General features: G+C 36.3%; 1 protein-coding gene across 4 annotated transcripts in view; it reads left to right on the top strand.

The window, feature by feature from the left end:
- USP9X (ubiquitin specific peptidase 9 X-linked) overlaps nt 1–22,025 on the top strand; it is a 108,090-nt gene extending 86,065 nt beyond the window's left edge. For 3 of the 4 annotated variants that reach the window (XM_054813534.1, XM_054813532.1, XM_054813533.1), the window contains 15 exons: nt 223–443; nt 1,343–1,533; nt 1,984–2,157; nt 4,342–4,483; nt 4,654–5,404; nt 5,925–6,048; nt 7,324–7,549; nt 8,630–8,759; nt 11,850–12,035; nt 13,742–13,962; nt 15,034–15,122; nt 17,637–17,793; nt 18,237–18,449; nt 18,900–18,995; nt 20,438–22,025. In XM_054813534.1, the coding sequence (XP_054669509.1) occupies nt 223–443; nt 1,343–1,533; nt 1,984–2,157; nt 4,342–4,483; nt 4,654–5,404; nt 5,925–6,048; nt 7,324–7,549; nt 8,630–8,759; nt 11,850–12,035; nt 13,742–13,962; nt 15,034–15,122; nt 17,637–17,793; nt 18,237–18,449; nt 18,900–18,995; nt 20,438–20,572 (3,056 nt within the window). In that variant the 3' untranslated portion in view covers nt 20,573–22,025. Of the gene's footprint in view, nt 1–222; nt 444–1,342; nt 1,534–1,983; nt 2,158–4,341; nt 4,484–4,653; nt 5,405–5,924; nt 6,049–7,323; nt 7,550–8,629; nt 8,760–10,905; nt 11,258–11,849; nt 12,036–13,741; nt 13,963–15,033; nt 15,123–17,636; nt 17,794–18,236; nt 18,450–18,899; nt 18,996–20,437 lie in introns of those variants that run through there. The other variant, XM_054813535.1, reaches the window with a different exon arrangement.
- Nucleotides 22,026–23,680: the final 1,655 nt, after the last annotated feature.

The raw sequence follows: 23,680 nt of genomic DNA, 5'->3' as shown, positions 1-23,680 counted from the left end.
TGATGTAATGTTAAGATTACAGATAGAGCTATCTTTCGTAGAAGTTGTGTTAATTTTAGCAATTAAGTTTTCTGGTGGAACATTTGTTTTATTAAACTGCAGCGTGATACAGACTAATACTAATTTTATACAACTGCCCTTTGTGTACTGCATTGATGGTCTAATTCTTTATAACAGAATAGTTTCCTTACCGCATTCTCGCATTCTGCTATTTTCTTTTAGCTTGTGAAGCGCTTACGGAATGGGAATATCTACCACCTGTTGGACCTCGACCGCCAAAGGGATTTGTAGGACTGAAAAATGCTGGTGCCACTTGTTACATGAATTCTGTCATTCAGCAGCTGTACATGATTCCGGCCATCAGGAATGGGATTCTTGCAATTGAAGGCACAGGCAGTGATGTAGATGATGACATGTCTGGGGATGAAAAGCAGGACAATGAGGTAAATTTAATTATGTAGAACTTGCTTATCCTTAAAATAGAATTCTTTTTTATGAAAAGGTTATAACAAATTTCAGTTGCTAATCACTGTGCTTTCCACTGCTAGCAGTGGGGACAATAGCATAATATTCCTTACTTGAATAGGCTCGCTGCCACAGAGGCAGTTCAAAAGATCCAGGTAGCAGGGTTTGCAGACTTCCTCCTCAAGGATTTGTACTTGAAAGCACCGGAATATTGTGTCCAGTTCTGGGCTCCCCAGTTCAAGGAAGACAGGGAACTACTGGAGAGAGTCCAGTGGAGGGCTACAAAGATGATGAGGGGACTGGAGCATCTCTCGTATGGGGAAAGGCTGAGAGAGCTGGGGCTGTTTAGCCTGGAGAAGAGAAGACTGAGAGGGGATCTCATCAACACTTATAAATATCTAAAGGGCAGATGTCAAGAGGATGGGGCCAGACTCTTCTCTATGGTGCCCAGTGATAGGACAAGGGGCAATGGGAACAAACGGGAACACAGGAGGTTCCATCTGAATATGAGGAAAAACTTCTTCACTGTGAGGGTGACCGAGCACTGGGACAGGCTGCCCAGAGAGGCTGTGGAGTCTCCTTCTCTGGAGAGATTCAAAACCCACCTGGATGTGATCCTGTGCAACCTGCTCTAGGTGATCCTGCTCTAGCAGGGGGGTTGGACTAGATGATCTCCAAGGTCCCTTCCAATCCCTACCACTCTTTGAATCTGTATACCGCTTTGCCACCAGAACTCCGTTAATGTGTACAAAGACATTATTTGTTTCCAGATGAGAATATGAAACCCCGTAGATGGTTAAATTAAACAAGGGATACAACTAGCTATGGTATAGCTACATATCAAAGTTAATTGCACAAATTTTCTTCTGCTTTTTAGAGCAATGTTGACCCGCGAGATGATGTGTTTGGTTATCCGCATCAGTATGAAGACAAACCAGCCCTGAGTAAAACAGAAGATAGAAAAGAGTACAATATTGGAGTTCTGAGGCATCTCCAAGTAATTTTTGGACATTTAGCAGCTTCCAGGCTACAGTACTATGTACCAAGAGGGTTTTGGAAACAATTTAGGTAAGTAGAAAATTTAGTATTGATGTCTGTTCACTGGACCACTGAAATGCAGCAAAACTAATCCTAATAGAAGAAATGATAGTGATGTTAAGTGTAAATTAGCAGAACTTGTGCATCATTGTATCTGTTATCCTCCCTTTTCACCATTCTGTAGAAGACTGTTAATAAACCAAAGTTTAAACCAAGATGGTTATTTTGAATTCTAGCAGTTCTTAACCTTGATATTGATTCTTTGAATTAAATATGAAGTTATACACAAAAGCTTCTTTTTACTTATCAGTAAATAAGTGTCAGGGACAGAGTAACAGTTGGTATACTATATCACAAACCAATAAATAGTTTTGCCCAGTAAGAAGGAGGGAATAGCTTGAATAATATTTTTTTTTTAGAAAATACATTGTTGGAGAGCAAAGCAAAAAATATTTTACAAAAATGTGCTTTTGTTTTCAGACTTTGGGGTGAACCTGTAAATCTACGTGAACAACATGATGCTTTAGAATTTTTTAATTCCTTGGTGGACAGTTTAGATGAAGCTTTAAAAGCTTTGGGCCATCCAGCAATGTTAAGTAAAGTTTTAGGAGGGTCCTTTGCTGATCAGAAGATTTGTCAAGGATGCCCACATCGGTAAGTGTTTAAAATTCTCCTTTCTTACAGAAAAACCTGTGTTTGTTATCCTTATAAAAGGGACTGAAAAGTCAAGAGTGGAGTTTTTGTGTGGTTTTGGGTGGTGGTGGTTGTTTTTGGGTTTTTTTAAAGCTAATAGAATTTGCTGCCCTGTTTTTTCTACAGCCTTAGCATTAACTTGTCTTCAAGTGCCTTGAAATACTTGATTATTATTGTTTCTACTTAGCAGATTGTATGTGAAGCATTGTGTATTGATCAGGGGAGGAAAAGATAGAGCTTTTTCATGTTAAAAGTGAAAACAACTTAGGGACCAAATGCAATGTGTAAAATTTTAAGATACCGCCAACAGCTCTTCCTGTCTTCTGTCTTGCCTAGTGTGTGGATAGAGCTGATCCAAGTATGAATCTTTAATTCCAATGAGTAAAACCCTGTTCGTACTTATTGTGTAAGCTGTAATTAAGAAGAATGGTGTAAAAAGTTTTTCTTAAGATTTCTCCTGTATTTTTCATGAACTTTAAATACTGAAATTCAGCTTCATGTAGGGTATATAAAAAAACACCTATACCAAATCGGACTGAAAGTCTGTAGCCCACAGACAGTGGTGATCAAAGACAAATTCTTAGTGAAAGAATAGAACTAGGCATTGTACAGTTGTACTTCTCTGGACTTCTTCTGTATCCCTTTTGAGGTGGATGATTAGAATAGCGTGCAAGATTCAAGATGGTCTAGTAATACACTTGTTTTTTGTTCAACAGTTGGCTTTTTTATTATTGCATTAAATGTTCTATCACCAACAGTTGGCCTTCTAACTGTTCACTACATCTTTCAGATCATGTGTGATTCTTAAACAATATGGATTGCTGCACATTACCATTCCAAATTTTCTTTATTGTGAAAGTTGACCGTTTACTGTTATCCTTCAGTTAGCAATTAAAATACAGGAAAAAAACACTGATACAAACTGATTTTATTGTGGTAATCTTTCAACTTCAGTTGAGCCCATGCGTGAATTAGAAGAACTTATAATTGAATATCTTAGGTTTCATGGGTTAAAACATGTGACCAGAAGTAAGTTGAAATATTGCAAGATTAAATGAAAGATTTTATTTTATATGCAATGGGTAATTAAATGGAAGATACAGATGTGAAGCAACGTGAGTTACCATTCATTCCTGATATTATGTACTATCCTGAAGTATTACCTGTCTTCTTGGAACTCTACTGGATTTGCATAATTGTACTTCTTAATAGAAATGTAGTCCCATGTAGTTTAGGGAGGAGAAAACTGATGATAAACTAAACTATTGGATTGGGGTATGACAGATTAACAGCCTTTCTAAATTTTTAAGTTATTTAATAGCTCATTGAATATTAGTGTTTCTAAGTATCAATTGATTCACGGTTATAAAAAACTTTGTATGCTTGATTGCATATCAGAGAAACAAGCCCTGTATGGTTATGTTGGAATAGATGCAATTTTTAAAATTTATTCATCAATTCTTTATCTTTAAAAATACGTAATATTGTTTCCAAGATGTCTTAACTGGTTGTCTCTCAAGCATTGCCAGTTCATTGCTGGGAATTTGAAGTTTATATCAGAACACAGTAAGTCAAAGCCAGTCATAAATGTGCAAAATTACTTTTATGAAGACAGCTATTCAGGTTTTTTCAGATAGAAAAATAAAAAAGTTTGGGTTTTTTTAATATGTTTTGAACTGCTGTATTTAGGTATGATACAAAGTTTGTGTTTATCAGTCTAATTCCTGGCAGTAAAGGTCAGCAATGGAAAAAGTACTCTGCTTTGCTATCTGTGCTTCTCTACTAGCTTAAGTTAGCCAAGAGTCTGTTGCGCTACTTCAGCTGCTTTTAAAAACAAGATGTGCTAACAGATTCAACTTCTGCAATCTTTTCAGTGAACTTGAGACATGTAAGTCATTTCTATGATCTTCATAAAATAACTATTGTTAGTGCAGATTAAAAAATACAATGTGCAGATGCTGTAATGTAATTGTAGGAAGACTGCAATAAAAGAGTTCGTTCTTTTTTTACTGCTAAACTCCTTTCGCCAGAAGTCGACATCAAATACCAAAGACGACTTTTGTAGTAAGGTGCTGTGTAGCACCTGTAAACATAAAGGTAGAAACGTGTTCAACTTTTCTCTTATGTCTGTCTGTTCATTGGTAGGTACGAATGCGAGGAATCCTTCACAACTCTGAATGTAGATATAAGAAACCACCAGAACCTTCTTGATTCTCTGGAACAGTATGTCAAAGGAGATTTATTGGAAGGTGCAAATGCATATCATTGTGAAAAATGCAACAAGAAGGTAATGATTCCTTATATATTAAACTTGTGTACAACTGTGACGTTATAGCTGTACAAAGTTCAGTCTTAGTTCATGTTCAGGGAGAAAAGTTATCCTTTAGTTGCTGAATTGTCAGTAAGAGCATATGAATGGAAACTTAAGAGCTCATAACTGTTCATGTCCTTTTTTAGGTTGATACAGTGAAACGCTTGTTGATTAAGAAGTTGCCTCCAGTTCTTGCAATCCAGTTGAAGCGATTTGATTATGACTGGGAAAGGGAATGTGCAATCAAGTTCAATGATTATTTTGAATTTCCACGAGAGCTGGACATGGAGCCTTACACAGTGGCAGGTGTAGCTAAATTGGAAGGAGACGATGTAAATCCTGAAAACCAGATAATACAAAATGAACAGTCTGAAAATGAACACTCTGGGAGCACAAAATACAGGCTTGTTGGTGTACTTGTACACAGTGGCCAAGCCAGTGGTGGACATTATTACTCTTATATTATCCAGAGGAATGGTGGAGATGGTGAGAAGAATCGGTGGTATAAATTTGATGATGGAGATGTGACAGAGTGCAAAATGGATGATGATGAAGAAATGAAAAATCAGTGTTTTGGTGGAGAATACATGGGAGAAGTATTTGACCACATGATGAAACGTATGTCCTACAGGCGCCAGAAGAGGTGGTGGAATGCTTATATTCTTTTTTATGAACGTATGGACACAATAGACAAAGACAATGAACTAATAAAATACATTTCAGAACTCGCTATCACCACTAAACCCCATCAGATTAAAATGCCATCAGCCATTGAACGAAGCGTACGGAAGCAGAACGTGCAGTTCATGCATAATCGTATGCAGTACAGCCTAGAATATTTCCAGTTCATAAAGAAGTTGCTTACTTGTAACAGTGTCTACTTAAATCCTCCTCCAGGTCAGTATGTTAGCGCAATAGTTATGGACTAATTTTGTGCAAGAAGAGTTTTGATTTGTGTTGTCAAGAATTTGTCTAGCCGGTGAAAATTTTGTGCATTCTGCTTTGAATACTCTGTCTTTCTGGACTTTGGCAGTTAAACATCTGTTGTTGAGTTGTTCATCATTGATAACATGCCAGAATATTTAGCAAAAAATAACCGATAAACTATCAACTATTAGTCAGCTTATGTACTAAGTCATGTTAAAATACTTAATTGTGTGGGTTGTTCTGCGGAAGACAGTTCTCAAAGGTGAGATGCTGAATTTCTAAAAAACAGACATCTGTTAGCCTCCGGGTGCCTGTCTTAAAGCTTACATTTTCAAGTGATACATTATAGAAGCTAGAGGCTGTTTTGATCAAGTTTCCTGTTAAAATTGGAGCACAATGGGAGAGAAAGTAGTAATCTGGAATCAGTTAAATTATTAAAAGTAAATTGCTTTTACTTCGTCTACATATGAGCATTCTGATTTTTCTTTAGGACAAGATCATCTGTTGCCTGAAGCAGAAGAAATAACTATGATTAGTATTCAGCTTGCTGCTAGATTTCTCTTCACCACAGGATTTCATACAAAGAAAATAGTCCGTGGCCCTGCTAGTGATTGGTATCCTGTTTCTTAACAACAATTACAGTTTTGGAAGTTTGTCTGTTAAAAGATCCTAGTTATATACATATAACAATAAAAGGTGTTAGTGGTCTGTCCCATTTTTTCCCATCCCCCAAACACGTGGTCAGGATGCACATGAAAAGGCCGGGGGGGGACACAATGGAATTTGAACAGAAAATACTGGAAAGAAACTGAGTCTTAAAATAAGCTGTTGAACTTAACAGCTTCAAAATTCATTTTCAAACAGTGCTTAAATCTACCTTTTAAAAAGAATAAAGGAGTAGTATCTATTGTTAGTGCAAAACTAATAGGTTATGCATTCTGACTTTAATTCAGAATGGCTTGTCCATGGTTTGCTCTTTTCAACTAATTTTTGCAGTTTATATTTGTATTCTGTTTCTGAAACACGTATTTTAGACTCTGTTAGTAGAGTGCTTTAGTACATTGCTATAGGGCCTGTAATTCAAAACTGTACTATAAGAAAAAATACAATCTTATTCATAGCACCACAGCATTCTGGTCTTTAAGCTAGGTTATTCTGTGCTGGGGAGAGGAGTGAGGGTTACTACTGGTAGAACTAGAGAGAAAATAGAGTAGTCATGACCAGTAGTTTACCAGCTGCTAGTATGTAGTTGTATAATATGTGGCAAATACCTACCTCAAGTTTTTCTCCAGTGGCAGCTTTCAGAGTAGGTAAGTTAGTTCTGTTATTTTAAGAGATGAAGAGTTCAAATATTTCTGCAGGAAGGAGGACAGTCACACAAGACCCTCTCTGGAACAGATTGTTTACTTTTTGGGGTTTGGGGTTTTTTTCAGATCTGTAAATGAGAATATAAATTCCTGATAGGTTACATACTTAGTTACCTGTCTTATATGCAGTTCATGAAATCTACCACACACATTCTCCACTGCTCGCCCTCTCCCCCAGTTCCAATACAGGGGGATTGATGGCTGCTCAATTTGTGTTGAGTACTAGTTCAGGAGTTAGGGGATGTAATCCTGTCTTGGTTCTTAGGGGTGATAGAGGTAAAATGCTAGTGTTAAATGTTAGTTTTTTAATTGAAGTATCTTTTTTAATTTGTGATTGCTAGTAACAGAGAGTATCACTATAGGAACTACAATTTATCTGATTGTAAGCATTTTGTGAGGAAAACTGTTTGGGAATCACATTTAACATGTATTTTCTTCAAATTCTGTAAAAGTATGTCTGCCAAAATTCAGTAATGTCTGCATTTGGTCATAATCTCTCTTTTGTGTCATCTTCTATTTCAGGTATGATGCGTTATGCATCCTTCTTCGTCACAGCAAGAATGTACGCTTTTGGTTTGCACACAATGTCCTTTTTAATGTTTCAAACCGCTTCTCTGAGTATCTTTTGGAATGCCCTAGTGCTGAAGTAAGGGGTGCGTTTGCAAAACTTATAGTATTTATTGCACATTTTTCATTGCAAGACGGACCATGTCCTTCACCTTTTGCCTCTCCTGGACCTTCCAGTCAGGTATTTAATTTTCTAACGAAAAAATTTTTGAACTTACTCTTACTTCTTCATTATAAGCATTTAATGTGAAGTAAATTCTGTAGTAGATGCATCAGTGTTGACAGGAGGGCTGTACAGTCCATTTTGCACTACTTACATCATGTTAACTCAACCAGTTTGTGTGAGAGTTGCTGTTGGAGGAGTTCAGTTGCCCCTCAATTGTAAATCTCTGTGAAGGCTAAGTAGTAAGAACTTTTAGTTGAGTTGCGAGTGTGAAACCTGCAAAATAAAAGTTGTGGCTTATAATAATGTGTAGGGGAATGAACCCTTGTTTTTCATTTAAATTAAAAAAAAAAACAAACCAACAATAGTAGGAAAAAAAAAAAAAAAGAGAAAACTCTAGGAGTTTCCTCTAAATTTTCTTTCCCTGTATCCTGCAACATTGGAGTTGTCAAAAATTGTAACTTTGCGTAGGAATAGACAGTGAATTGCCTAATTTTATACACCTAGAACTGGAAAAAAAAAAAGGCCAAAACCTTAATGTAATATTTGTCATAGTATTTTTGTTTGGACTGTATTAAAATTTAAAAGATCAACCTTTTCTGAGCCTTTGCTAGACATGTTTTTAATATCTACAGTAAGACACTTTGTATTGTTCCACTTACCTTCTCAGGATGTTTTCATTACTGTATCCAGGGAAAGAATTTGTATTAAGTTAAAGCTACATATGCTTTGACAGTGTTTTGTTTCATGAGGTATTTGAGATACACCTTGTAGAGGTGATTTGGTTGTCTGTCTTAATCTATGAAGTTCATAGTGGAACTGCCTGTGCTTTTCTGAGGTTTTAAGCCTAGCTGCTATTGGAGAAAAAGCTCAATTAAAAGCTTCTATACTTGCATCATTTCTTGGACTTACATGGTATTCAGTGATGTGAATCTTATTCCCTGTATGTCTGTTTTTGCATGAGGTACAGCAGACTAACCAGCTGCTTGTATGAATCCCATATCTTTTTACCAATTCTGTTCTCTGCCATAGCAGAAAGTATAACCTAAATAAAGATTTGATAGGTTCAATCACTAATATTAAAACTTTTTTTTATAGGCTTATGATAACTTAAGTTTAAGTGATCACTTACTGAGAGCGGTACTAAATCTTCTAAGAAGGGAAGTATCTGAACATGGGCGCCATTTGCAGCAGTATTTCAATCTGTTTGTGATGTATGCCAATCTAGGTAAGCAAATCACTCACACTTACTTATGACACTCTAATAAACTGAGTTTTATTAATGAACCAGTTACACAGGTAACAGCAGGAGAATCCAGTTTTTCACCCTCAGGCAGATTTATCACTAAATGCCATATAAATGCTCTCTAGAGCATCTGTATTCCTCCAGTTTGGACTTTGGGGCTTTGGTCTTCCTGCCATCCTTGGAAGATTAACGCAAGGAGCTTGGAGCAATAAGTGTGTGTTGTTATTAGAGGGTGGGGGGGTGAAAAAAGGCAAGAGAGATGATGCTTTGTTCAGGGCTCCTTTGCAGGGAGGTCATGAGACTCAAGAAGCGTGTGGGGCTGTCAACTGGTTTGAGCCTGAAGAAGTTGAGGAAGATAAAAGTTCAAAAAGAGAGATGCATGATTCTCCTTTATGGAAATGTCAATAAAGATGGTCATGTTTTGTCTATATCTTCCAACTGTGCCCTTTTAATATTAATTTCTTTAGTTCACCTTGGAAGTTCACAGCTATGAATGCAAAAGGCTGACTTCCCTTTAAAGACTCTTTGGGAGGCTGAGGAGATAGCTCAGTTTGTATGTGTTCTTAGATATCATTGCTTGCCAGAATGCTTTCACCATAGACATCATATGAGGTAAAAGAATACAAGAATCGAGACATTCCACTACAAATTTATCAGGTATTGTAGTTCCTCCAAGATAAACAGGCAAGAAAAGCCAGTGTTTTTGCAATATAGGAAGGCTTAAGGAAAATTCTGCCAGGCTTGAGACAGTGATTCTTTTCATAAAGACTAGAGTCCTAAATTTTCTGATGAAAGATTAAATTAGAGATTGAGTATGATTGCAAATGAATTTTTTTTAGCACCTTTGAATGCAAGACTAGTAGGACTGCCTGTGTTTGCAGGTGCTACACTTGAGGCCCATTATATACATGCTATACTATAACTGAGATGAGATGATGATCAGTTTTGTGGTGATCCACATGAAATATTGGCTGTTGCACTTCCAGCATCACCCATTTTTCTTCAGGATCTTAATTGTAGTCAGCATTATGAAAATAGAAATAAATACAGATTTAGAAGTACACAAAAACTTGTATTAAATTCTGGATTTTGTAGGTTCTTTTCATAGAAAGTCACTAGCCTGTATACTAAGAATAGAATAAAATAATACTAATAGTATCTGAAGTAACTATTCCAAACAAAAGTCATTTTTGCAGTTAAACAGAGATCAGTCCTGTTCACATTCAGGTGAACAGCTGTGATCATGCTTTCTCTTGCCATTATCAGCATGCTGAAAATCCTTGATGATTGATTGAACAAACTGTTTCTCAGGTGGATTAATCCATTGCTGCTTTATATATTTGCCCTGAGGAAGGGCAATTAAGAGTAATAAAATACAAGTCAAATAAATAAAGGATTGCTTTTGCACTCTCAGGTTGATGAGGGTTCACAGGTTCATACCTAGTGAATTGTCACAGAGCTCTACATTCTTACTTTCCCCAGCTACTAGGGTCTTCTGTCGGAGGCCTGTTTCTCGTTCACATGTGGTAGCCTATGTGACAAAGCATCTTTCTCTATGGCAAGTTCTAAATAAGATACAATATTCTTCCATAGCAGAAGAATCCTCTCTCCCTCTTACTCTACGTAAAATGATGAAAACATCTTGTATTAAAGTAGTATGAAGCTAGGAGATCCAGTTCCCTTGGAAATTTTACAAAATGCCCATAATACTGAGCAGCTCAGCCATTGCTGGTTTTTGACTCGTGCAGGCAAGTTATAAATGTGAATTTCTGTTAGATAACTTTGCGGCTAAAGTGATAAGCAAGTGTATCAGTGCAAATGGAGTTAGTTCAGTATTTCCACATAGAATTGACACACATACAGACAGTTCTGATATCTCATTACAGAGAGATGCAATTCTTCTGCTCTAACTTGTATTTTCTTCTTTACTAGCTTTTCATGGTCAGGCAGTGCAGTTGAAGCCTCTGACTAGGAAAGGGCTCAGAAGCCAGATGGGAAAGCATAACTAAATTTTTTTTTTTCTGGGTCTGATCATTATCAGAGTCTACCCCACAGAGATAAACATCGAAATATTAAGCAGTTGTGCTTGTCTTACTGCTGTTAACTGAAAACTTCTGTATGGATGTAGAGTGTTCATCCAGCAAAAGCCACAGTACATCGTTCCTGCAACACTCCAAATTCTGTGGAAAAGATTAAATTATCTGACATTTTGAGAAATCAAAGAATACATTGTTCACATCAAAGCAAGCAAGAGATCAGTTCTACAAAGGATGTAACTGCAAAACTAACATAATCAAAACGATACTATAGAAGAGCTCTAATAAGGTGCTATCTGAATTCCTCCTTCTTATCCGAAAGATGGTAGGTAAGGTCCAGTTGCATTTCAGAATAAGAAAAAAAAACTTGGAAATGTATGAAAAAATCATGACTTTTAACCAAATTGAGAAACAGCATACAAGATCAGAAGGGACATAGCAAATTTACTGGTAAGTGCTTGTGTAGTATGTGCGAGGTATTCTTACAGTGAAACTAGGTGTATGTTTGGATTTTTTGGTTGGTTGTGGAGGTTTTCTCATTTTGTTTTTTTGTTTTTTCTTAAATTGATTTTGTCACTCTTATTTGTACTTACTGCATAGTGTGGCACAGTTGGAAATGTCTTAAATTTGTAATTGATGTGTATAGGACATGGTGAAAAAATAATGAAATATACTGGGGCAGTGTTCATCCTATCCTGGGACTCACATAAAAAGATTAATTCTTTGCCCAAAAGACTTCTCTGAAACTTTGCTATCAACACAGATGCTAGTTACTTAAGTGCTAATGAGCGCTGTTAAGAAATTGTAGTCATTTATAACTCTCCTTCAATGTGATTTTTCAGCTGAACATAATTTTCTTGTGCATCTTTACTGATTTGATTGTTTTTTTCCACAGAAAGCATAAATGATGGTTATAATAAAACTAAAAAGTTACGAATCACGTAAACAGTAGGGTTTTTTTAAAAAAGAAGAAGATAATCAGTGCCAGAAACAAGATTTTTTTCAATGTAATTTTTTTTTTCTTTCCCCTGTAAAGGTGTAGCAGAGAAGACACAACTTCTGAAACTAAATGTTCCTGCAACCTTCATGCTTGTGGCTCTGGATGAAGGTCCGGGTCCTCCAATTAAATACCAGTATGCTGAGCTGGGGAAGCTATACACTGTTGTGTCACAACTGATCCGTTGTTGCAACGTGTCATCGCGGATGCAGTCTTCTATCAATGGTATAGTGAATTTTGAGTTTTCCTTGGATTAATTGAATACATCATTAAATGTCCATCGTGCATATTTAGCTAATATGTGTAAACTGGATTAGCTGGAAAAATGTTTGCCTTGCAGGTTTAGCAACTCCTTTTGTTTAAAGACAGAAATCTTTGTGATAAGCAAAGCTGATTTGCTGTACCAACATACTAAAAAGCACAAGACAGGAATCTGTTCTGTATTTTATGCTTCTTGGCTTATTCCTTAAAGATACAGGAAGACAACTGAGTAGTAAAGTAGTAGTTTGTTGATTACAAAATAGTAATGATTTTAGAATAGTTTAAACTCATTGTAAAGAGTTGCATAAAATCTTTGATTCTAAGTAGACAATAAAATAAAAGATTAATGGTACCAGTACGAAAGTAATCTGAAAAACACTACAGCAGGCTCTGAAATAGCTAATAGTGCCTATCAGTAAAGAGATCTTGCATTGTTGGGGATAGCTCTTGAAAATGATTTGGCGTTTGTTTGCAGTCAAGAAAACAAACAGAAGCCAGCACTTTAGTTTATAAAAGATAAGGAATCGTCTAGAATTTGGTTGACCACAGTATAAATCCTTAATATTTCCAGTAGTTGAATAAGTGCAGTTATTTTTGAGTAACGGTGGCAGAGTATTGGGCTATGTGGACTTTATAGCCTGTATATGTACACGTTCTATTAGGCATATTTTAGAAAACCTAATTAGGAATCTGTAGAGAAGCTATTTAATAGCAAACTCATTACAGCTTGATGTGTCAGGCTATAAAATCAATAGGCTAGAATGTGCTGTAGTAAGATTAATGAACTGAAAATCTTACTGTGCTATAATAAGCTTCAGAACCATTTGACAATTTTCATTTGGTTTTGTTTCTAGTGCATTATTTGAGGTTTACACTGAAAAGATATTCTACCTGTGAAAAATAATTGTATATTTGCCATGTTCATAATGTTGTACTAAAAAAAATTCCTTTGTATGAACATTACTGTGACTACTAATTATGATTACTATTTGCAGAGTAAAGTTATTTTTTGCTTCAGCATATTAAGCCAGAAAAGTTCTCCCTCGGACTTTTGGGCATCTTCAAACACTAACTAAAACTACTGCTAAATTCAGAAACATCAGGAGCAAATTAACAGTCTTTCCTTTTGCAAAATGAAGTTTACTAAATTAGATACATTGATTTTTATTCTTTTGAGAGTGTATGACTCCTCTCTACACTCCTAGACATTCAGATGGGACTGTTCTGACAGATATTCCTCTGAATCCTTTCCCATTGCCCAGTGAAGTAAATAGACCTTGTGTCCTAAAATATGATAGATTTGGGCTGTGTTATACAAGCAGCGAAGCAGATAAATTTAAGAGATAAGAGGATTTCACTGGGGAAACTCAGTAATTTCTCTTCTTGCATATGAATGTGTCTACAGCTGTTCCGCTTTGATTGTCACGGCATAATCTTATCTGAGAGGGAGAAGTAGTTCACTCAGGCAGCAAGTGTCAAGCTTCACAATCACCAGCCTTAATTATTTCATACCATAGTATTTTTCAAAGAAAATCAACTGTTAGGAAGGGGTTGGGTTTTTTCTCCCTCTCTTTTTTTTTTTTTGATGAGTTACACAAATTTATATTTTTGTTGTGTCTACACTGAAAGTACTTCAGTACCTTTTCATCTGTAATAACTGTTTGTTCTAGGTAATCCCCCACTTGCCAACCCTTATGGTGATCCTAATTTATCTCAACCTATAATGGCACTTCAGCAGAACGTAGCAGACATTTTGTTTGTGAGAACTAGTTATGTGAAGAAAATTATTGAAGATTGCAGCAACTCTGAAGAGACCATCAAGTTGCTTCGTTTCTGCTGTTGGGAGAATCCTCAATTCTCTTCCACTGTCCTCAGTGAACTTCTTTGGCAGGTAAAAATAAAAAGCTAGGAGAAAGATGGGAATATAATCTGTATATTGCAGGATTCTATATTTATATACAGGAATGTTGTGTTAAGTACTGAACAGGTGCTTGATAAACCAACTTTCCTTAAGGTGGCATCCCCCGTCAGTATTTACACTCTTAGATCTATACATCATGTTGGAGTACTATGAGAAGACCTTTTATGAGTTTTGGAAAGCAATTGACCTTTTATGAGTTAGGAACACTATATTAAGGATGGAAAATAAGTAGACTGAGGTGGTCTTTAAGTATTGCAAGAGCATTTCCTTCAGCTTTTCTATCATTATCCATAAAAGAGCTTCTTGCATTTATTTTGAGTATGTTCATAAGGTTCTTTTTTACAAATCTGCAAGAACATACTTGGCTTCAGACTCAGGAAGGAATCTTTGGCACAGTCTTGGTTTTCCTTTGTAGTCTCTGTAAGGTTAGTCACACTTTACCACTCTAAATAGAATTTTGGACTTTTGTTAGCTCATATTTATATTCACCCTTTTTTTTTTTTTCCTCGCATGTAAACATCACATTTTTCTATGTCCTTTTGTTTGGCACTCAAAAGAATCATAATAAAAATCACTTTACTGATATTTTGCTAGCCATGTATTTTACATTTTAGATAACCTTTGAAGATAACCTTCAATGTACTGTCTAAAAGTAGCAATATCGGTGAAAAATGCCATTTTGTAATTTTGGTTTTTTAAAGATCATTTTTAAGGTAACCTCTTCAGTTTTTCATGCTTGGGGCTTCAGATCAATTGTGTTAAAAACTCCTAAGGAAACATTTTGTCCTTTACAAGACCTACTACATTTAAAAACAAACAAAACCAAAACAACCAAAAAGAAAACCAAAACGCGACAAAACCACAACCCTCAAAAAACCCTGAAGCAATCAACATTTTTTTAAAAAAGTATGCATTGTATCTTGAAATATCCTTTAAATTACAGTAAACCGCTTCAAATTAATTATGTTCTTGTATTGCCCTATGTAATGTGTATGATTCAAGGAATGCTTGCTTATGTTCTCTGCATCTTTACTTTTTAAGGTTGCATATTCATATACGTATGAGCTTCGACCTTATTTGGATCTGCTGCTGCAAATCCTATTAATTGAGGACTCTTGGCAAACTCACAGGTTAGTCTTTACCTGTCTTTTTATAATTCAAGATAATTACGTTTTGTACAGCTTGTTTTCCCAGTGGTTCTGTTGCTAATCCTTTCAAGAGGTTTGTTTTAAAAATATATTAAATCAAAATACAGGAATAAAGCATTTTTTTCCACTTTTATCTCAATTTTTGAGACACATCTACAATTTTTCACCTTGACCTTCCTTACTATTGAGAAATTTGCTACTTAGCCCTATAAACCCAAGATTTTTTCACATACAAGAGAATGTGCTGTTCAGGCTAAACTCGTTGGTATTTACTGTGAGGTGCTTAGATTGATTCTTAGAAACATCTCATTCAGGAGGGTCCAAAGATAGCCTGGTCTTACTAAGAAGCACATCAGTCGTAGTACTGATACCAAAACATGGATTAAGTGTGAACTTGGGAGAAAAGCATGTTTCATACATAAATATTCTCTATGTGATCACATTTCAATAGAATTTTAGCTTCAATATATTAAATATTTATCCAGTTTCAAACCTAATTTTCATATGTCTACAGAATAAGGCTTTTGAAAGTTGAGATTAAAAAAATGTAATTATTACAAATACTGACTATTTGAGGGAATAGTCAATTCCTCAGAAGTTTTATATAGTAGTAGGTGAGGTAACACAAAATCTATGTGCTACCTGTCAGTTTTTCATAATGTCACTGTTTCGTAATAAGTGAATGTAGGTAGTATGGGATTGACTAAATCATTTGCAACCATATCTCTCATGACATTTAAAATACTTTGAGTAAGAGCACACTTGCCGTGTACAATAAGGGTATTGGAGTGAACTCATGTACTTAACCTGTAGAATTGGACTGCGCTCTGAGGATTTTATCAGTTGCCTAGCTGTACTTTAGAAGATAATCTAAAAGATGGTGGTGATCTGGTTTACCACACTACAAGTGTGAGTTGGAGGGATTTATACCTTTTTTTTTCTTAATAGGAATTACAGTTTAGGTAAGGGACAATAATACCCTTTATACATAGGCTTTTCAGTTTTGTGTAGGTATCTATATGTAATGTATATATAATGCAGTTTGTTTACATTTTCTTCCTGATAAACAAATACTTCCCCAGAACACTAGAGGATGGGCACACTCTAGTAGATGTGAAATAAAATAATATATTTTAGGGTGGAAACGCAGGTGAGAAATCATGGAAGTGGTTGTTTGGGATAGTGCTATGTTTGAAATAATGGGATGTGAAGGAGGTTGAATGTTGTAGTATGGCTTTCACTGTACTTGGAGATGTACGTCACGTTCAAGATTGCAGTGTCAGGAATTGCAGTGCTTGTCGGAATTGTGTTAGGCTTCAGAAGAGGGGTATTTAAGTGGCCAGCTGCAGTCATCCTCTGATTTCTTGCTGCCGCTTCTAGCAGTAGCTTGAAGTACTGGTCTCTGTCCTGCTCTTGGTGTTGCTGTGATAATCATAGAATTTTAACGATCTTTGTGGGGTTTTCTTTTAAGGTAAGATAAAAACAACCAAATAGCATAACTGTCCCTAGTAAATAGTAATATCTTCTAACTCTTAGAAAACAAGCATCATCTGATCTTAGGTAGTGTGCATCCTTCAGTGCTCCTTGTATTCTTGTACTGTGAAGTGGCTGCTGCTGCTGCTCTTTGGCATCAAACCCACTCTCATAAATTTCTCTTGATTTGACAAGTTCAAATGCCAAGTTTGAGATAATAGTGTTACAAGTACCACTACGTTAAACCATCTGAAGTAAAGCTCATCATCACTTTACAGATGGCATCCAGGTTGCTGACTGCCTGGAGTCTATTCCTGGCCTTTGGTGGGGCTATGACGAAAGAGGGCAATTGCTTTTCCTACAGTGAGTGTAGCTCTTCGAGACATCACGTTCTGTGCCCTCCTCTGACTTTTTTCCAAAGCCAAAAGTGTGTCACTTCTCAGTTCTTGCAGTTTCAGGGTGGCAATTAATTCTTCTACCCCTTGTTCGAGAGCAGAAGGCATGGAAAGTGCCTTAGTTTCAGGGAATGCCCAAGTCCTTTCTTACTGCTGTGCACAAATGTGTACCGTTCATTCCTCTTCAGAGGAACTGTATCTAAAAGAGTGTATCTTTTGAGAAGCATAACTATAACGTAAGTAACCATTCTGTTGAGGATTTAACTGTTCCAATTCTGTATGGACCTGTTGGGTTAACAGGTCTATTTTGTAAATGCAGTTGATATTAAAAATAAGTAATAAAAACTGAGTTAAAGTTGATTGATGTGATTAGAATTAATCATACTTACTTGTTTTATATATATCTCAGAGACTTTAAATATTACCAGACATGCTAAAGTTATAGGTTACATACGTGATGTATATAGTTAGTTTTCCGATTTAAAAAAAAAACCCTCTTCACTAAAACCAGAAGTCAGAATACAAGCTATCCCTCTTATAATTACATTGTAAGTGAAGTCTAAATTCAAATACAAAAACTCTTAACTCTTGACTTGAAGTTTTGATTGTTGTTTGGGTTTTTTTGTAGGATTCACAATGCACTAAAGGGAATCCCAGATGACAGGGATGGACTGTTTGACACCATTCAGCGCTCAAAGAATCATTATCAGAAAAGAGCTTACCAGTGTATAAAGTGCATGGTAGCTCTCTTCAGCAACTGTCCTGTAGCCTACCAGATCCTTCAGGTGATACCTTTCTTTCTGTTTCTCGCTGGTTTTTTTTTTTCCAGTTCTGTGTTTAAAAAACAACAACAACAACAAGCCAACAAAAAAAAACCCCACCACCAAAAAAACCCCCCACCATTATTCAGTTTTCGTCACCTTGATGAAATTAGAACTTCTAAGTACAATTCATATGAACCTTCCTATATCAGAAGGTCAATATATGGGATTGAGAACAATTTGGTTAAACTTGCACTCATGATTCTGTAATGCAGGTGCAAATCTACAGACTTCACTTCAAATTTGAAGTTTGTGCAAAAAAGAGTATTTTGGGGGGGGTGTCTTTGAAACAGCAGCATATGTGTTGGTGGTCTGTTCTCTGATAGCTGATGTATAGGAAGGGGAAAAATACTTCTCTTTTGAAGAACAGAGAAAATAATTCTGAATTGTTAATTTTCCATCTGCAGAGCAATGGAGATTTGAAGAGAAAATGGACCTGGGCAGTAGAATGGCTTGGAGACGAGCTTGAGCGTAGACCGTACACTGGCAATCCCCAATACACCTATAATAATTGGTCTCCACCAATACAAAGCAATGAAACATCAAATGGCTACTTCCTAGAGAGATCGCACAGTGCTAGAATGACTCTTGCAAAAGCTTGTGAACTCTGCCCAGAGGAGGTAAAGAATTAATTTGACTTCTGGTAAAAAATTGGAGTAAAATGCTTCTGTAGATAATTAACCTTAGCAACAGGCTCCAGTCATTACAGAGGTACACATCTTATAAGTATTTTATAAATATGGATTTCTGTTTTTGTTGGTTTCAGTTACATACTCCTGTGCATTTTTCTACTTTTATTACTGTTTCTATAGACATCTGTCACTTAAAGAATTGGCAGTATAGAATTGAAATTGACCATTTAAGGTAGATTATGAATGGGCCTGTTTTTTCCAAGAATATGTTGATAGTGGGAATTTTTATGTAGTACACTAAAAGCTATGGGTGGCACGGTGAGGTGGAATTTTTCTCCAAGCACGTCTGAAACAATCATTTGCATGTACGATTGGTTCTGGATGGAACAATTGTGATAGGTTTTACCAAAGTAAATTAAATGTTTCTTCAAACTTCAGGAACCAGATGATCCTGATGCCCCAGATGAACATGAGTCTTCTCCACCTGAAGATGCCCCACTGTATCCCCATTCACCTGGTTCCCAGTATCAACAGGTAAAAGCTCAGAGTTGAACCATTTATTCAGAGTTCCAGGTTAGCTTGTTTAAATTATAGGCATTTAGCCAGAAGCATGTTGTTGTCACATACCACACTCAGAGGACTAAAGATAAAGGTACACCTCCACTTTGCCAGGAACAGTTTCACCATCAGAGTTTTCAGGTGAGAATGTTGATGTTATCTGACCAGTGATTAATCATCCATAGAAAGAGCAGGGGGACAGATGTCATCACAGTCTAGTGCATACTGAATTTGATTCTGTCACATTTGTTGACATTGATAATATTTTGTGAGTTGCTTTCTTGTTTTTTAAATACAAAACCAAGCCTGAAGGCCTGAATTTCGGTTTGGGTAATAGGAGAGCTTTTAGAAAAATGCAGATGGCTTTGTTACGTATAATTAGTGCTGTGAAGACTGATCTCTAAATCTGAAGTACGTATAAAATCTGAATCTGTTTTTTATGTTAAATGACTGCTTTGTTAATACCTTTCAGTGGAAAGCCAGATCTGAAAGAAATCATAACCAGGTTTTTTGTTGAATTGACTAAATCAGATCCCTCACTTGGTTGCCATTTTTTGTTCCAATTCATTTTATATATTCCAAATCTGCTAATTTAATTTCCTTTCCCGCCCAAACCCATTTTCCCTCCATCTTGCTTTCCTTACTTGATGTTCTCAGCAGAGCAGTTGGTAAGTCACACAGATTTTCCCATTCCTTTCTGAGCTCCTGAGTTCAGACACATACCGTAACCTCACTGTTACCTGTGTGATGTGTTCACTTTCTTGCAAGAGATGGCGTTTCTCACTAACACACACACTCCTCATATTCCTGGTTTCTCCACAGTCAGTTAAACTCTGCAAAACAGTAGATGAGAGGTTCTCATTTGCCCGCTGTTTGTATGACTTTTTTAAATTGGGACAGAGCATCTGGAGATAACAACTGGTCTAGATTTCATTCAGTTCTGTAACATTAAGGTTTTCCCTCTTAAAGTATGCTGCACAAATACAGGTGTGCTTTTTCCATTGTCTTTGGAAAAAATTCAAGCTGGTTGAATCTGTTGGTAAAGTACGTGCACAGTTTAATGTCCGGAGCACATAGGCAGCCTCTTTTTGTCTCCCTTTTTTTCTTTCTTGCTGCTTTGGCTTTGCATGTAAATGTTCATTATTCAAAAGCTGAGATGACTATTTTAACTAATCCTTTTATCTTTACAAGTTGAAAGTTTGTTTGCCTTCTGCGTAAATTAAAAAGGTAAGCAAAGAATGAGCTGCAGAGGAATGAAGAAACTGATGTGTGTTCATGTAGATATTACTATGCCGGAAGTTTAGTGTGCTCGAGGATACTTTCCAGTAGTGTGAATGTAAAGGGGTGAAGCAAGTAACCAGGTTAGGAAACAGTCCAGGAGTTTAATGTGCCTTGAAAATGTTTATGCTTTGTTACAGAATAACCACGTGCATGGACAGCCATATACAGGCCCGGCAGCACATCATATGAACAACCCTCAGCGAACTGGCCAACGAGCACAAGAAAATTACGAAGGCAGTGAAGAAGTTTCCCCGCCTCAGACAAAAGATTAGTGAAATGCACATAATCAATTAACTTGCTCCATCAAGACTGTGCACCCAGGCCTTACAGTCCAACCTTTCTCTGTGTCTGGCTAATATTTAAAACTAGAAAAACTATTCCTAATCAACATGGAGTGGAGAGTCTATTCACTGTCTTATCTGCAGAAAATTGCTGTCAATATATAACCCGCCTGCAGTGGAAAGTGTATAGTGTTTTGTAATAAATGGCCTGATGCTAATGTGTAAATGGCAAAGGTGTATATAGTATATTAATGTTTGACTGTTAATTCTTGAGCAAGAAACATTTTTTTTGTCTTGATGAGACTCACAGATCTACAAAAACAAAAAAATAATTTCTTGATATATCTGCTGCGCTCTGCAACCAGTGTTGCCTGCCTCACGGCAGTCGGATCAACTCCTTGACGAAAAAGCCTATCCATGTCAACCACAAAAATAGTTTCATGTTAATTCTTTGCCACTGGAGTCGATTTTACTATGAGCAACGTAATGGCTGGTAACCTTTTAATTATTTGGTTGATGTGGAAAATTGGTGATGTAACATTGTTTCTAGATCTTTTTTCATTGCCTTTTTCATTCTGGTATTAGGTTAATCACTTTGAAGCTATAGTTATGCTGTAACATTTAGCATGGCTTCACACCAAGTTAGTGTAGCCAATGAGGGGGAAAAAAACAAACGTGACAGCAGTTGTCCCAATGTGACAACTGTATTGCTCAGAACTTTTTCTTCTTACACCTAGAATATAAAATGGGGAGGGAAAATGTGACAAACAAGTGGTTTTCAGTTTCACATATGTTCCTCACGTCTGATGTTTGACAGTTCTGTCTCTGGGTGGGATAAAGAACACTTAGTTTTCAGTAATAGGAATTTAAAAGATTTAAAACAAATATGCAAAAATTTGCTATGCCAGGATGCCTGGAGCATAATAGACTGTATTTGGTGTGCTTGTTTTGTTTCTTTGGTAGAGCTTATTAGATAAACTTCTAACACTTTCCTTCTACTGCATCCCAGTGAAGTGGAAGTCAACAAAATCACACAGTACTTGTGAGTGCCACTGCACCAAGTTAACTTGCTGGTTTTCTGCTCGTTCACAGTTCTACTTGAAAGCGAGAATTGTCTTAGCTCTTTATCCATTATACAGGAAATCTTAACATTAGAAGCAGGGTTTAATTATAAGAGAAACTACTGGTTAGTCAAATACAATTCTGAGGTATCTCTATTCCAGAATAAACATTTGTTTAAAGACTTCAAGAAACGCATCAGTAAATACTGTATTTAAATGAAAATTGGTAACTTGAATGTGTGTAATTTTTTTGGAACCTGTCTAAAAACCAAATACCCCTGCAAAACAGATACAGCCCACCCTATACTATTTAAATATTTTGCTGTTTTATTTTATAGAAATTATTTTGCTGAATTCACAAATAGAATTTGATTTAAGAAGAATGTTTTGTCCTGTGGTGTGTGTTGTTTTTGTTTTGTTTTTTTTTTAATTGGACTGCACAGAAAAGTGAATTCTGTGCAGTGGCACTATGCTGAAATCTGGAACAACAGTCACATTGAGATTCTGTGCACAAAAAAAAAAAAATTGGCCCTTAAGAATAAACTAATCAGGACAATTACACTGTAAAAGTTTCTTAATGTGATTTATCTTGTACTTTTTGTATGTTTTTATATATACATATATATATTTAATGAGCACAAGCTTGATGGTGTTTTTTACAAATGAGTTGATAGAAACAAAGCTGCTTATCAAATTAAAGGTCTGTAGTTTTGAAATGAACAAAGGAAAATTTGGTTGCAAGTGCATTCTTATGCATTTATTATAATAAGGAAGGGACACGGAAGATTTTTGAATATGCTGTGTAGTGATGATCGCTTTTATGCTTCCGTGTGTTCCCTAGTGCTCAAGTTAATTCAGATTTTTTCATAGTTTTTTAGTAATACCATTTTACCTGGACTGAGTAAGTTTGGATAAAGTGTTCCCATTTGTGTTTGGGAATGCTGGTTGGAGGTTTTAACTCAAAAATTCTACCCTGAGTACTCAAGTTGAAACAGTTCATATTTATTTGGACCAGTAATTGTTAAACAAGCTATCTCAGAGGTGATTATCATGTATTTTTTACGATATAGGTAAAATATAGTTCAGCCTTGCCAAACGTGTTTGCTTTTAATAGTGCAATGATTGTAGAGACGTGTCAAACCTGTGACACTTTAAGGCTGTGGCTGTCTTCAGTCACACGCCCCCTGTCCCTGAATTGAGGGTGACTGCAGTGGCACTTGTTTTTCAGGCGGCAAATTGAGAATATTGTGTATCCTTGTGACTTCGAAGGAGGACAGCCTGTACTGTTTGTTGCAGCTGCTGCTTTTAAAGGGATAACTGCAGTAAAAGGTGCAATGTTTTCTTTGCTTCGGGCAAAAGAATTTTGAATCGTACTTAACAAATATTGTACAAGCAAAAAGTTTCATATGCATGTTACTGTCACAGCATTTTGGCAGTGGTCGTTTTCAGGCATTACACAGTACCTCATTGTTGATGGCACACTTTAAAACAGTAGTCCTCAAAGTGCCTAAAGATTTAATTCCCCCATCACTTAATTTCAGTCCTTCTTGCTGTTTGGAACAGTTACTAGGGAATCTCTGGTCTTCCATAAAATGAGCCAATAAATAGTAAAGCAATTACTCATGTTCCTGACAATGTAACATCAAATACATAGAAACTGAAAATTCATAAGTGATGTTAGATGGTTGTTAATGTGTAGTTTGACCCAGGGGGAAATCTGTAATCTTACTACGCAGAGTTTCTCCCCCTTGTACATTTGGATTGTGGTTGTTCAGTGACCAAAATAAGCTTTTAACACTTGCCACTGGTAGTATTAAAAAACCAGTACAGCCATATATAAAAGAAATTCAGTTACTCTTTGTGTATCAGTAAAAGTACCAAGTTTCAGTCACAAAGTTGGTTACCTACAGCTGTGTTATCCCATTGGCAACAATGAGGTTGCACAGCGTTCAGTCCAGGCTAATTTGCCGTGCAGAACCTGATTTTCTGGTGATGCACGAGCAGAAAAGGACTCTGCTTGACCGGAATTTTTCCAATT

Source organism: Grus americana, chromosome 1 (genome assembly GCF_028858705.1).
Source record: "Grus americana isolate bGruAme1 chromosome 1, bGruAme1.mat, whole genome shotgun sequence".
NCBI classification, from domain to species: Eukaryota; Metazoa; Chordata; class Aves; order Gruiformes; family Gruidae; genus Grus; species Grus americana.
The sequence above is the reverse complement of the archived record's forward strand: the minus strand, read 5'-3'. Positions and strand labels throughout refer to the sequence as shown.